The sequence below is a fragment of the Microchirus variegatus genome (assembly GCF_963457635.1).
Source record: "Microchirus variegatus genome assembly, chromosome: 9".
In the NCBI taxonomy this organism is placed as follows: domain Eukaryota; kingdom Metazoa; phylum Chordata; class Actinopteri; order Pleuronectiformes; family Soleidae; genus Microchirus; species Microchirus variegatus.
Window position 1 is genome coordinate 12,884,808 of NC_139810.1, and position 13,174 is coordinate 12,897,981.

Consider the following 13,174-nt stretch of genomic DNA (forward strand, 5'->3'; position numbering starts at 1 on the left):
ATTATTTTATTTTTCTGTCAAAAAATGAAAAACTGAATAAACACATTGCTCAAAAAAATAATTTAATATAAAATATACAAAATATAATAATAATGAACAATTAATTTTAAATCACCATGATTTCTGGTTTGGAGTTTATAAACTTACGGTATTGGAAGAGTTGTTTCTATCTGGAGCTGCATAGCGGAAAAAAACACCCACTTTGTCCACAGACACTGGCTTGACTTGTTCCCATCCACACACCCGAACCAGCAGCTGGTGAAGCTTCAGCTCATGGGTGTGTCTGAAGAGCAGCGACAGTTAGAGATCAGTCATGAATTAGTAAAACATGAAACAAGACTGTTAATTAAAATATCACCCACCTCTTACACAATACTATAATTTAATTGTAAACTTCAACAGCCCAAACACTGTGTTGTAGTTAACATTTGCTCTGAACCACATGACTCAGAAACTTGGACAATGATAATTCCAGTGCACATTTGCTTCACTGGTAAGGTTCTTTGTCACTGCGTTGATATCTGGTTATCACTGAACAAGAAATCATCTATGCAGGAAATTCAATTTAGTTGATATTTAAACAGCATTTACGATAATTAGTTGAATGCTTTGATGAACTGTTATTGCACGATCTAATATGATTTATTTTATCTTAATTTTTCACCAAAGACAATATACCACTTAAATTAAAATGGCACAAAGTCGCCTGGGTCATAATAGATCACCACCATTAGACCACATGAGCTGGTACCCTTTACAGAAAATTACTTATTACATTTTAAAGTAAAATAAATTCAAAAGTTTAAGGGTAAAAATCAGGAGCTGTACCGGTGGCGGAGTTTCTCTCTGGCTTCAAACTCAAAGGGAATCTCCTCTCCAGGCTGCACCTCCCTCCACTGACTCACATTGTGAGTGTCATCAGTTCCTGGACCGTGGACTTCTGAGATGGAGTCTGCACTACTGCTGTGAGACAACGCCACCCTGTAGAGAACAAGTGAACATCTTAACCCAGGAGTCAGTAAATTTGGCCTAGGACAAATCCTCATATCTTCATCAGAATGTATTTCTTCTAATCTAAACTATTCAATATTCAAATTTGAGGAATGTGTTGGTTTAAACCAACTTGACTTTGCCACATATTATTAGAATCTGAAATCTGATTTTTGAATTAATCTACTGGGCGAGATATTAATGCTGGCAGGCCAGTTTATGCCCACAGGCTACCAGTTGCTGACCACTGCCTCAAACTGAAGACATTAATGTAAGATCTGATTTTACACTGAAATTAAAGAGAGTGAGTGTGAGCGAGAGGGGTGAGACAGATGAGCCTGAATAAATGCACTATGGATGCAGCTGCAGCACAAATTAAGTAGTAGAATTAAGAAAAGGAAATTATGAGTTTAACAGTTACAAATTAATAAACGTATTGGTCCTGAGAATTTGACAGTACTTCAGATCATTGTGAAACTGTAGAAAGTCAGAGGACGTCAGCTGAGGAGTTTTTATTGCCTTGTGAGGACTCATTTGTGTTGACATATGTAAGTGTGAGGTCCCACACGTCCCAGTTGATCTCCCAATGTGATTTTTGTTATCGGATCTGAATATAAGTTCAGGATGGACTTGAGTGCATTCACACCTTGGAGCTGTATAATTGTGAGAAATGTGATGTACAGTTTTATGCCTCATCTGGATGAATCTGAAAATCATAGAAGCTTCAACTGGCCCAAGGAAGAGCTTCTTTTGTTTCCCTATTCAGATTACAAAAACACTGGAGGGATAGCCTGTATCTGTATTATACCTCATTAATAATGTGATGTAGTATACCTCTCTTAATCTCTTTCTTTTACTTATTTATAACTGCTATGTTAATACCAGAGTGAATACAGCTGAATAGTTTACTTGAGAGCCTAGGTGTCTGTCCGTAATATCTACTGTAATTACTTATTACAGTGGTTACAGTTACCTTGTGGGGGTTGTAGTCAGAGTAGCAAACCACATGGTACATCCTGTGTGGTTGCGCAGAGCATACGGAACGAACGGCTGCCTCCGCTTGGACAGCTTCATATCTGCTGCAGACAGAAATGAAAACCAGATCAGAAACATGATTCAGAGTTATTTATCTCAGCAAGGGCTCTGAGATTGGAAACATAAGTCAACGAAAAAAGGCGACGCAATAAACTCAGAATATAAAAATATATATTTTTAAAGACTGTTTAAATACTGTTTAGGGTGCAGCCTGACCCACACTCCAGAAAAAAACTCCTCATAGCTGCCATATGACTGGCTGAACAGATAATGTATGAATAATTAGGTGTTCCTAATAAAGTGATCACTCAGGCAGTGCATAGTAAACAGACATACATACACATATATTGTGGCATGAGCTATGAATTAAAAGCACCCAAACTTTGTTCACAAAAACGTTAATGAACACAATGAGCACACACCGTTGCGTTCTACAATGTTTTCTTTTATACAGACTATTGTAGAACTCTATGCTGCAACTGTTTCCACAAAATATCACACAAATAAAATTATTTTTTTCATATCAGCAAAAATGAATCAGCAAAACTCAAATTATAAACAAATGTGCAAAATGGTATAAATAAACAAACATGTCAGCTTTTTACAGACTGGACACAGTTTACCATAGTGTCCACCATTTCTTACTCTAGGCCAGTGTTTCCAAAATGTTGGGACCCACTTTTTAAAAATGGCCAACAACGACGGCCAAAATCAAAATATAATTTCTGTTGCTGAGATTTTCATTATGAGGTGAGACGACCAAGGATGGAGTTTCTGGAGTCAGTGATGAGTTAAGTTGGAAAGCTATATTGAAGACAGCTCAGATCTGAGGAGAACTGAGACAATACCAAACATGAACAACAACGAGATGTTAACAGTTTGGCATCCTCATCATTCTGCCAGTGAATCTCAGAGTTAAGGTATATCTTTGGTTTGGAGAAGAGGAGGCGAAGCTCCAGGTCAAGAAACGTGGCGCCTTCTTCTGCTGATACCTATGGCGTGTTTCTACTGGCTTTACCGGCACGGCAAAATTGCGTTTCCACGAGCATAGTACCTGGTACCAGGTACTTTTTAGTACCTGCTCTGGTTCCAAGGCTTGGTACAATGCCGGACTGTAGATCAGTTAAAAAGACTCAACAATCTTAAAAAAGGTGGGTTAATCTCCAACAATTCCAACAGCATCACAAACCCTGCAGCTTAATTGCAATGGTAAATTCAATTTCTCTGTCTCAGAGCTACATTTGCCCATCACCCATACCTGCCCAACACAAAATACCAGGTCCTTTGTGTATAGTGTATTGTATATTGTGTATTGTGTCTAGCCTGAACTTGCAGCTTCCTGCAACACCCGCAGGGAGTCAGCTCCCGAATGTCTACAGTGGACAAAGAGCTTTGAAAGCACCGTCTGAAAAGGTAGAGTCTTTGTCTTTGTCTATTGGAGGAATGTGAAAAGGGTGCTGCCTAGCTATGGCCAGGAAAGGCACACTTCTTGTCTATTGGAGGAATGCAAAAGGCAAGTTGCTCAGGTATAAATGTAGAGTCCTCACTGTTCGGGGTCTTTCTCCAACAAGGATCACTCCTGTGAAGATTGACCTTTTCCTTGCAACGAAAAATAAAACCTTGTTCGGCCAGCAGAAGTTCTCTATTTTATTCTTCACCAGCAGCAGAGAAATTTCCACAACACAGTCCAGTGACTGTGTTACGTACATTTTTGTAGTGGACCAAACTAAACTCAACCTAAACTGTGCCGAGGCGAGCTGGGACCATAGTGGAAAAGGACCACTAGAGTCGACCCTGGGGAGGACTGCGTAGTTATCGGTCCTTTGCCCCAGTGAAGTTGGGTTCAACAAAAATATAATGAGGAACACTCTGTCGACAAATTATGGGTACCAGGTTTACACAGAGGCCCTTGTGATTGCAAGTTTCAGCTGGTCAAAGCTGAGTTAGGTTTGTGCTTAGGAATGCAAGTTGTTAATTTCAAGAAGGTCGAATAACAAGTTCTTCTCTTACAATTTCCATCCAGAGATTCATGTCATGCATGTTATTTAAAACATATACACATAATTGGTAAGTTAAAGGTCGGGGAAAATGCTGCAAATTTGCACAGGGGACCCAAACGAAATCTCCCATGACCAATCTGTGGGTCTGGGGTCCCCGTCCTTGGTAACCACTGCTCTAGGTCAACCATTTATCGAGACAAAAACAAACGCTGTGCAACAGCACTGAAACCATGGAGTTCTGTGGTATCATGTCAAGCGTTTTTGTCCATCAGCATTCACAAGAGCTACATGCAGTGAGAACAAATAAATAACAAAGTCCATGCTGCGCAGGCAAAAAAATTCAAAGGAAGACAAAGGAAAGACGAGACACACTTTAGTGTGGTGACATTATTATGGTTGTTGCTACTGAAACCGGCAATATTTATCAGGATATGGTCAGTCTTCATTAAGTTGTGTAGCAGATTTAATTGTAGTCAGAGGCTCAAAAGGAATATTGCTGAGCATTTTCATATTCTAACTACAGGACGCTTCTTCACTTTATAATACATAGAACTGTCTGGTGTGACATTATGTTCCAGATAAAGAGATGAGAGAAATCTAGTCTTTTTTTTTTAAAGATCTATAATGTTCGAGCTTCTTCAGTGTAACTTTCCACTTCAGCCATGTGTGTTCCTGAGGCTGAGTGGCATCAGTTACATAATCACAGATATACTAATTCACTAAAAGTCTATCTTGCCTCTCATTGCATTGTCACTTAATGATGACTGAATCAGAGCTGCGTTACTGAGCGACTAAACTCCGAACTGTACCTCTGGAGTGACCGTGCTGCTCGAGGCACGTCAAGCTGGCTGTGCTCCTAGTTCTAAGGTGAGCAAGAGGAGCACCTGATGTCAGAGAGACAGAGGGAACACAATAGAGACACATGCAGAGGGAACACACACAACAGGGTTAGACGTTCATCATCCTCATTCACTTCCCCATGTTGACAAATCATCACACTAGCTTTCGGAACAGTGCAAATCATGCTTCACTCCAAATGATCTCACTATTGATTTTTGCTCAGCATAACAAGTCCAGTTACTTCCTACTGAGTAAGAGGAGCAGAAGATCTTGGTTGATGAGTTTTGTGGGTTTTGCGGTTTGTTGATTTAGTTGATTTGGTTGTCATCATTAGCAAACACGATTTTATTAAAATCAACCAAAGCATTACAAAACTTCTACAACTCAGGACAGAGTAGCCCATCAAACAAGTTTCACCCAGGATTAATGCAAACAGACAGGATAACCTTACTGCTGTAGTCCTAAAATAACTTCTTATAGATCAACTGATCAACGAATCCCATGAAAATCTAACAACAAATTAATCTTGTTGTTTTTTTTAATTCTCTCTCTGGTCTCATTGATTCCTGGTGAAAATGCAACTCTCGAATAACAATAACAACAGTGCTGGCATTTTAAACAATTGAAACACTAGCGGATAATATATGAAATAAATATTGCAGCGCAGCATAATAAGATCTCCTACACATTAACGCACACTCACACACGTATACTTGTGGTTCAGTGGGTAGCTTAAACTCACTCTGTCCGAGGCTGGGTGGGTCGACCGAGGATCCCATCCAGGGCATCATGGGTGAAGACTGAGGGCTCTGTTCCTCTTCACGACAGTAGTCAGCGATCCAGGAGCTCTTGGTGGTGTTGTATTGTTCTGGATGGATGATAAAGACATGTTAATTTATTTATTTATTTATTTATTGTTGGACCTATTTAATACAGCTGTACATTTAAGTCATACAGAGTGATTTTGATCATAAGCAGGAATTGGTCATTGTTTTAGTTTAGTTTTGAATAGCCGTTCAATTATATTTTTGTTTTGTTTTACAAACTACATTTTTACTGATACGTATTAGTACACAAATGAGGAAGCACTGCACCAAAAAAAGTGTTTGCAAACTTCCATTAAAAACACAAAGGCTGCAACGATGAATCGATAATTAATCACTCACTGAATAAATTTCCAAATGTTTTTTTCTTTGCTCGATGTAACAAAGAAATCAAAATGTAATAATTTTGGTTTGTGGACAACTGAAGTTTCTGAATTATGAATCAAACAATCAAGAATATAATCGTCAGATTGATTGTATATAACAATGATATTATATTTTGAAAATAATCATCAGTTGAACTGTTTATAACTGAAAAAGCAATGGATTAAAATTCATGAAAACACATAAGAATTTTCAAGGTTTGGGATCAACAAAGTCAAATGTAGTCTAATCAAAATATGTTCAAATATTCCCAAAAGAAGTGACTGAAAAGGTCAGGATGTCTGAGATCAATAAAGAGAGATTTCTAGATTTGACAGTTGAGGCGCTAATGACTTAGACATGATCTTAGCAAACTGTCTTAAGAGCTAAGATATCAATATCACACAAGAGCTTGTTCCAGCCACGACTCACCCAACAGAACGGATGTGATATTGATGTCCAGTCTCTGCTTGGCTCGAATCGCCATCTTGAGTCGTGGAGGGTGGAGGCGGCCGGCGGCCTGCTGCTGCCAGGCCAGTGAGCAGGGCCAGGGCTCGATGAAGGGCTCCCAGCCTGACACATACACAGAGTCCATTATTCATTTAACCATATTAAATTATTTTCAAGAAGAACGAGCTGGAACTTAAGGTAGAATAAGCTTCATTACAGACCCTATAATGTGTCACCCCACAGGAAATGTGTTACTAACCACCATGTCATCTTTGAATGGTTAAAAAAGTTGCTACGTGTTTTAAAATTAGGCTTCAAATCATGTAAAATTCCTGCTTTAAGATGTTGGGGTTGAACGAAAGGCACTGTTCATCATTGTTTATATAGAATACAAACCCAAACACAACAGTATCAAACTTCCTGTTCAACATCACGTGGAGAGGTGAAGTTCATTTGAATCACATTTGCTTTACAGGGTGTTTGATGAGATCATTCTGCAATTATTTACAACATGGGCTAATTAAATTCTGACAATACAGAAATCTCATTCCACATCATGTAAAGCTTCTCCCTATCGTCATTAAATCCACACAGCCATACAAAGGCACCAGGAGGCACAATTAATCTGCAATCCTTAATCCCGCAAATCGTCATTTATGCCGATACTGTTGCATCACAGTTTGAGAGATAATGTTTACAACATGAGGCAAAGCACAAAAAATACATTTATTTTTGTATGACTTCATTTATGTGACCTTTAAATATTCCCTTATCGTGAATTTTATCTATGAATAAAGCAACATATTGTGCTGCTCTGCAACATCAAACAATATTCATTTTATGAAGATTCGTTATAGGTACCTGTAATTTTGTAAATAATTTCTCCCAACAACACAATGTAAAAAAACAAAAAAACAATCAGGTGTGTAACTGCTTCTACCCTTCTCCTGTAGATGTTTTTAATGAATGAAAATGAGGTGATGGCATTTTATTCAAGTAATAACTACTTAAATACGTACAAGTGGTGTTGTATGTACTGAATGTTTACCTCCCACTTGTTGTGAATGATTATCTGTACAAGGGCATACTACTGTAAAAAACAGAAATACACAAAATATCTTCACAAAGGTAAATTGTATTACCTGACAACTCCCTGTTGTAGTAGTCTCCAGATAAAATGAAGCTGGCTTTGCCTTCCTGTGTGGACCCGATGCGCTGCAGCACATAAAGCCCTATAATAATAATAAGAAGAAGAAGAAGAAGAAGAAAGCTGACGAATCACAGGCTCAAAAACTACTGCACTAATGTACCCGAGTGTACAAACATCCAATTAGTTATTTATTATGCATGTCTGATTTCTGAAGTCAAATAATCTGGTTTCTCCTACGGAAATTACATTTGTATATTTACATTCAGAGGAGGGGAACTAGTGACAGGAGAGGCAATACATAGTAAATTTTGCTTATTTAAATTATTATAGCCAGTAGACTACTCCATGTTTACAGAGACAAATGACGACTACAAACACTAACATTGAAATGCTGGTCTGTCATCGCAATAAAAACGGCTTTCATCATACGGTCATAACGAATGTTAGATAAGAAAGACGTACTAGAAAAGGTGAACTCAGCCAGTGGTATGTCACAGTCCAGACAGTCATCGATGAAACAGATGCAGACACTCTCAGCCTTCACCTCCACCCCAGACAGAGGAGCAGAGTGGCTGCTGGAGCCAGAGTCTGACCGGGCTCTGGGACGACCCGCCATGTTCTCAGCGTTCTCCAGGAGCCAAGTGGCTGCCTGATCTAGCTGGCCTGAGGAGTGCATTATGCAGTTTTTAAATAACTTTCCATTATTTCATCGTAATTTAGACTCTGTAGGGTGTTAAAGGCCTCACTCACCTTTACAGAGGATCAAAGCTCTTTTGCAGTCCTCTTTCCTGAAGCCCAGGTCTTGTAAGCGTGTGAGTTGGCCCTCTGTGGAGAAACAAAATGAGCAACTTTAGAAATCATCACTGTGGCTGAGCAGCTCAATAAATTACACATATGAGAACAATTCAAGGCGTACCGTGACTGTCAAAGACAGAGTGCATTACCATACATACAAATACAGTGTACGCTATAGACTGGAGAACCATGGACAAATTCAATTTCTGTTGACTGAAGTGAAAAGAAGTAAATAAAATCCCTGCTGGTATTAAAAATGAGCTTATCTTGAAATAATAATTCATTACTAAACGTACTACTAACTACTAACCTGTGGATTTGCTACTTTATTCTCGTTCTGATAAGTACTTTCATTTGGATACCTGCATCTGTCCTCAAGAATTAATTCAATCTTTGGTAGAAACTGTTCACCAAAGCTGATATTTAATGGGAAATACAAGGCTACTGTGAGGCCGAACATGAGGAACAAAAACTGGACAAACCAACAAAATGTTTTCATTAAAATGAAAAAATAATACTCATCCAGTTGACAAACCTATGAGAGCCTCAGTCTTTAGCTTGAAGCTGTCTTTTGCTGTGGCAGCAGAGTCACTGCTGAGGGCTGTATTTGATGTCTCGTCAGAATTCGGTGGGACAGGTGTGCTGGCAGTTGGGATGGATTTGGCGATGGCCAAGAAGAGCTGAATGTCATTGTAGGACAGGCGGATGTCAAGAGCAGGAAACTGAATCTGACAGAGAATAAGCACATGTCACATCATCAGGCATCATGTAAAAATATTACATCGTCATCATCAGTGACAAATGGTCAAGTGTTTGAATTTATTCACTCACTCAGTCTGGTTGAACACCTAAAAGTACTTGACACTGCATTTACATGTACATTCATACAATAAAGTCATTTTTGTATCCTGAGCCACAGCTGCCCTTACTGCCCTGAATATTTTGGCTGATTGCTAACTCCTTACCTCCAGCAGTGGCGGGATGTCCTCCACATTGAAAGCATCCAGTAGACCTGAGCTACTCTGGTATGTGGGACTCCCACACAGCTCCACCTGGATGTTGACCGGGTCAATGATGGACAGCGCCGTCTCCTGTTCACTGCCAAGCCGACAGGAGAACACCTGGGATTGAAAAGGCATCAATTAACGATGCGGACCACTTAAGAGTTTCCCGTCGAGCAATAATACACTGTTTTCAGACATGAACTGCAGAACATGTCTGGAGTCTTGGGTCCAGAGATTTCCATTCTTGCATGAAAAACACAGTGAGACATTAGGTCAGACATGTTCACAACAGCAGGAGGATGTCCAGAACATCCAGGTGAAAGGTTTGAGCCTGGAACCTTGGACACACCGGAGGTATGACAATCTTGCTGTGAATTATCCAGATAAGCTCTTTCACTTACAACCCCTCTGGACAATCTCATGGATATTTAGAGTCAGTGCATGTCTGTAAGTAGCGAGAATAATAGCTATAAAAGGAGTAGTTTTAGTATATATTGTAATTCTTTATGTAAACAAGTAGTAGATTGACTGAGACTGGAGTTTTTGGAATCTGTAGAATCTGGTAAATATGAACAGTGACTTTGTGGATTCATCAGTAATGTTCAACTGTGGTCTGTTTCTATGGCAGCGGGAGACATCACCTCTATTCCTGCGAGGCTGCCAGAGAAGGGTCTGTCCAACAGACGAGGCTTGTAGGTGAGGACAGTGGTGCCTTTCAGAATGATGGCATTTGTGTCTGGACAGGACGAGTCTTCCACAACCACGAACTCTGTGCCTGGAGACCGAAAGGACAATGCAACATTTTATATACACAGGGAAGGTTATTTACATTTCAAATTCTGATTTAGAGGTTCACACAAAGTTGAGTGTGGTTTGCCAACAGCCCAGAGAAATGTCATCAGTAGTTATTAAGTAATTAATTCAGTAATTCTCAAAGTACAATTGGAAAGAGTTTGTCAGCAGCAGAAAAAGATCTGAACATGAAACCTTGCTCTACTGAGGCATAACATTAATTAATATATACTGTATATAATATATACTGCACTGTAATATACTGTGCACTTTTTAGTAAGAGTTTGACACCCCTGCCATAACTTCCCTGCCCTGCGTTTGCTAAAGTCATGATATAACTCAATTGTACATTTAAGGACATAATAACGTAAACAACAAGCAGAATTAGCAGTAGCAACAGATATCTGGGCCTCCATCTGTGCTGTACCTCCACACAAATGTCAAACTAGAATTCAATAGGTTAATAATTACCGGAGTGGGATTTCGACGTTCTTATTGATCCAAAATGCATCATTTATTGTGGTAAGGAACAGTTATTCAGGGGTTACAGTTATCTCTTCAGAGACCAATTATCTTTCCTTACCTGTGACGTTGATCTTGACCTCCAGACAGTGGTCCTGGGTGACCTGCACTGTGGACCTCTTGGTGACAACACCACTCTTGACAGTCTTTGGCATGACAGCCCCAGTGGTGCAGGTGGCAGATGGGCCTGAGTCAGTACTGGTGTTACTGGGCCACCGCTGACGACCTTCAGCACCACCCGTTGCTTTCTCGACTGGCATCCGCAGGAAGTCTCGCACCAGCTGGAGCCAGTCGAAGATGAGAAAGACCCTCAGGTTGTTTAGGACCACAGTGAAGCAGGACGCGTCACGTGTGGACCTGAAAGGAGGTGAACTAGCTCTTTAACTATGTGACATTTTAACACATCATTTCACTGCATCTTCACATGATAAGATTCCAATGATACCTGTAATGGAGTTCCAGCTGCAGTGACGCCCGGTTAGTGCCTGTTTTTGAAGGCTGAAGGATGCAGTCGTAGACGTTGTGCTTTGCCCCATCAGCTCTAGCAGTTCTTTTATTCAGTCCGGTGTAGCGAGTGTCATATGCCAGCAGGGAGTGAGATACCAAGTTGACAGACTTGGATCCATTGGAGAAACTCTCAAAGAGTAACTTGGATTTCATGAAGTCAAACCTTTGCAAGGAGAACAAAGAATTAAAGGAGAAATACAAAACCAATACTAAAAGACTTTTGACACTTTTCTGTCACTTCACACTCTATGACGCAAAATAGTGGTTAAAGAAATAAATAGACGATAAAAGGTTTAAGATTAACTAACAGTGAGCTGTGAGGAATGCTACTCTGCCTAACGGCTAACCCACATATGCATATGGAGTATAGGTTGAAGGATTGTTTAAAGAAATGCAGAGGTGCAGTACATGGAGGCTCACCTTGCCAATGAGCATTTGTGTTCTGTAGGTTTTGGCCTGTCAAAGAGCTCCAAGCTGACATCCATCATGTCCACAAGGAAGGACAAGGTAGTGTAGACATCACCACCTAACACAGTCTGAATAGAGATATGAATAGAGATGTATATGTAATTCTTTTTTTTTAATTATTATTATAATTTTTCTAAAATAAAAGAAAAGAAAAATATGGACACAATATAAAAAATAATGTGAAAATTTAGCCATTTCTGCAATTTGGTTTTTAGCAAAAAAAATACATAACAGCTGATATATTCTGTCACAGTTTTGGATTTTGAAAACAAAAAGGTAAAAACCGTATGCAGGTATTCTCCACTAGAGGTCTCACAGATACTCATATTTAGTAGTGGTGTGTGTCATGAGGATGTCAGCACAAAGGCAATATGTTTACAGAGTTCTTACATAGATGCTGGGGTCCAGCAGATTGTAGGGTCGGAGGAATTCTTCCACTGGTTCACCCAAATTGTTCTCCAGCAGTCCTCTGATCAGCTGGTAGTGCTCCAGGTCCAGACAGCAGTGGACTGATGACAGGCTGCCGTGGATGGACATGTCCGGTACTGCGTGGCTCATCTCCCTGCACACAAGCATGAGGGCTGAGTCTGGTGCTGCAGTAGCACATACTATATTCTATATTCTATAATTCTAGCGAGTCTTCTTCTCTGTTGTTTTTAGTAGAATGGAACCCACTTTTCCCAACAGTAATGTGTGAAGGGAAACTACATTCTGGTAAAGCTTTGTTTCTAGGAATTAAGTTAAATAGAATGATTTTGGAGAATGAGAGTGGAGCTAAGGAGTTCTGATCTGAGTGCAAATTACAAAAAAAAAAAAAAATGTAAAAATTAAAAATAATAATTAGGACCACCGTATCTCTTGCTCCATCTTAATCTAATTTCACAATACCAGTGTCTGAAGCAAATGTGAGGAAGAGGAGGATGATGAGAGAGCAATTTGTCTTATTGGGAATAAATCTGCCTGATTATGATAATAACGTTTACTTTCAATAGAATCATTTAAAAAAGGAGGACATACTTGTCCAGGTTACGTTCCAATTTCAGCTTGAGGCGGCAGCGGTCTTTCAGCAGGTTCTCTCCGGTGCGACGGACAGAGTACGAAGGAAAGATGAGGTCAGAGATGTCAGGAGGTTTACTAGCGCAGTCCTGAGGCTGACAGGGCAGACGCTCGGCTGCGAAGACATCCATCTCCTGTAAGTCTAGTGCAATGCAGTCCAAAAGGCACACGTGGTCCTCTAATGAGAGAAGAAAACAGCAGGTTGTTTTTTTTTTTTTGTTTTTTTTTATAAATGGAGCACACAGTGGAGAAAAAAAGATCGAAACAAGGTTCTGGCTATTGATGGAAGAGAATTTGTACAGCAATTTTTATTGAGTTTATTTAATCATTTCAAACGTTCATGGTCTTGCTGTGAATCAATTGTGTGTACACTCTTAC

The 13,174-nt window shown here is 39.7% G+C and overlaps 1 protein-coding gene across 3 annotated transcripts in view; it reads right to left on the bottom strand.

Moving 5' to 3' along the window:
* The window catches only part of vps13d (vacuolar protein sorting 13 homolog D), a 48,052-nt gene that overhangs the window by 15,372 nt on the left and 19,506 nt on the right, over positions 1 to 13,174 (bottom strand). For 2 of the 3 annotated variants that reach the window (XM_083895146.1, XM_083895144.1), the window contains exons 28-43: positions 12,758 to 12,974; positions 12,131 to 12,302; positions 11,693 to 11,808; positions 11,211 to 11,435; positions 10,827 to 11,122; positions 10,093 to 10,226; positions 9,413 to 9,568; positions 8,983 to 9,175; positions 8,403 to 8,477; positions 8,115 to 8,315; positions 7,645 to 7,734; positions 6,485 to 6,625; positions 5,608 to 5,733; positions 1,964 to 2,069; positions 829 to 981; positions 148 to 283 (exon numbers count right to left, since the gene is read on the bottom strand). In XM_083895146.1, coding sequence (XP_083751272.1) covers positions 148 to 283; positions 829 to 981; positions 1,964 to 2,069; positions 5,608 to 5,733; positions 6,485 to 6,625; positions 7,645 to 7,734; positions 8,115 to 8,315; positions 8,403 to 8,477; positions 8,983 to 9,175; positions 9,413 to 9,568; positions 10,093 to 10,226; positions 10,827 to 11,122; positions 11,211 to 11,435; positions 11,693 to 11,808; positions 12,131 to 12,302; positions 12,758 to 12,974 — 2,537 coding nt within the window. The remainder of the gene's footprint in view (positions 1 to 147; positions 284 to 828; positions 982 to 1,963; positions 2,070 to 5,607; positions 5,734 to 6,484; positions 6,626 to 7,644; positions 7,735 to 8,114; positions 8,316 to 8,402; positions 8,478 to 8,982; positions 9,176 to 9,412; positions 9,569 to 10,092; positions 10,227 to 10,826; positions 11,123 to 11,210; positions 11,436 to 11,692; positions 11,809 to 12,130; positions 12,303 to 12,757; positions 12,975 to 13,174) is intronic. The other variant, XM_083895145.1, reaches the window with a different exon arrangement.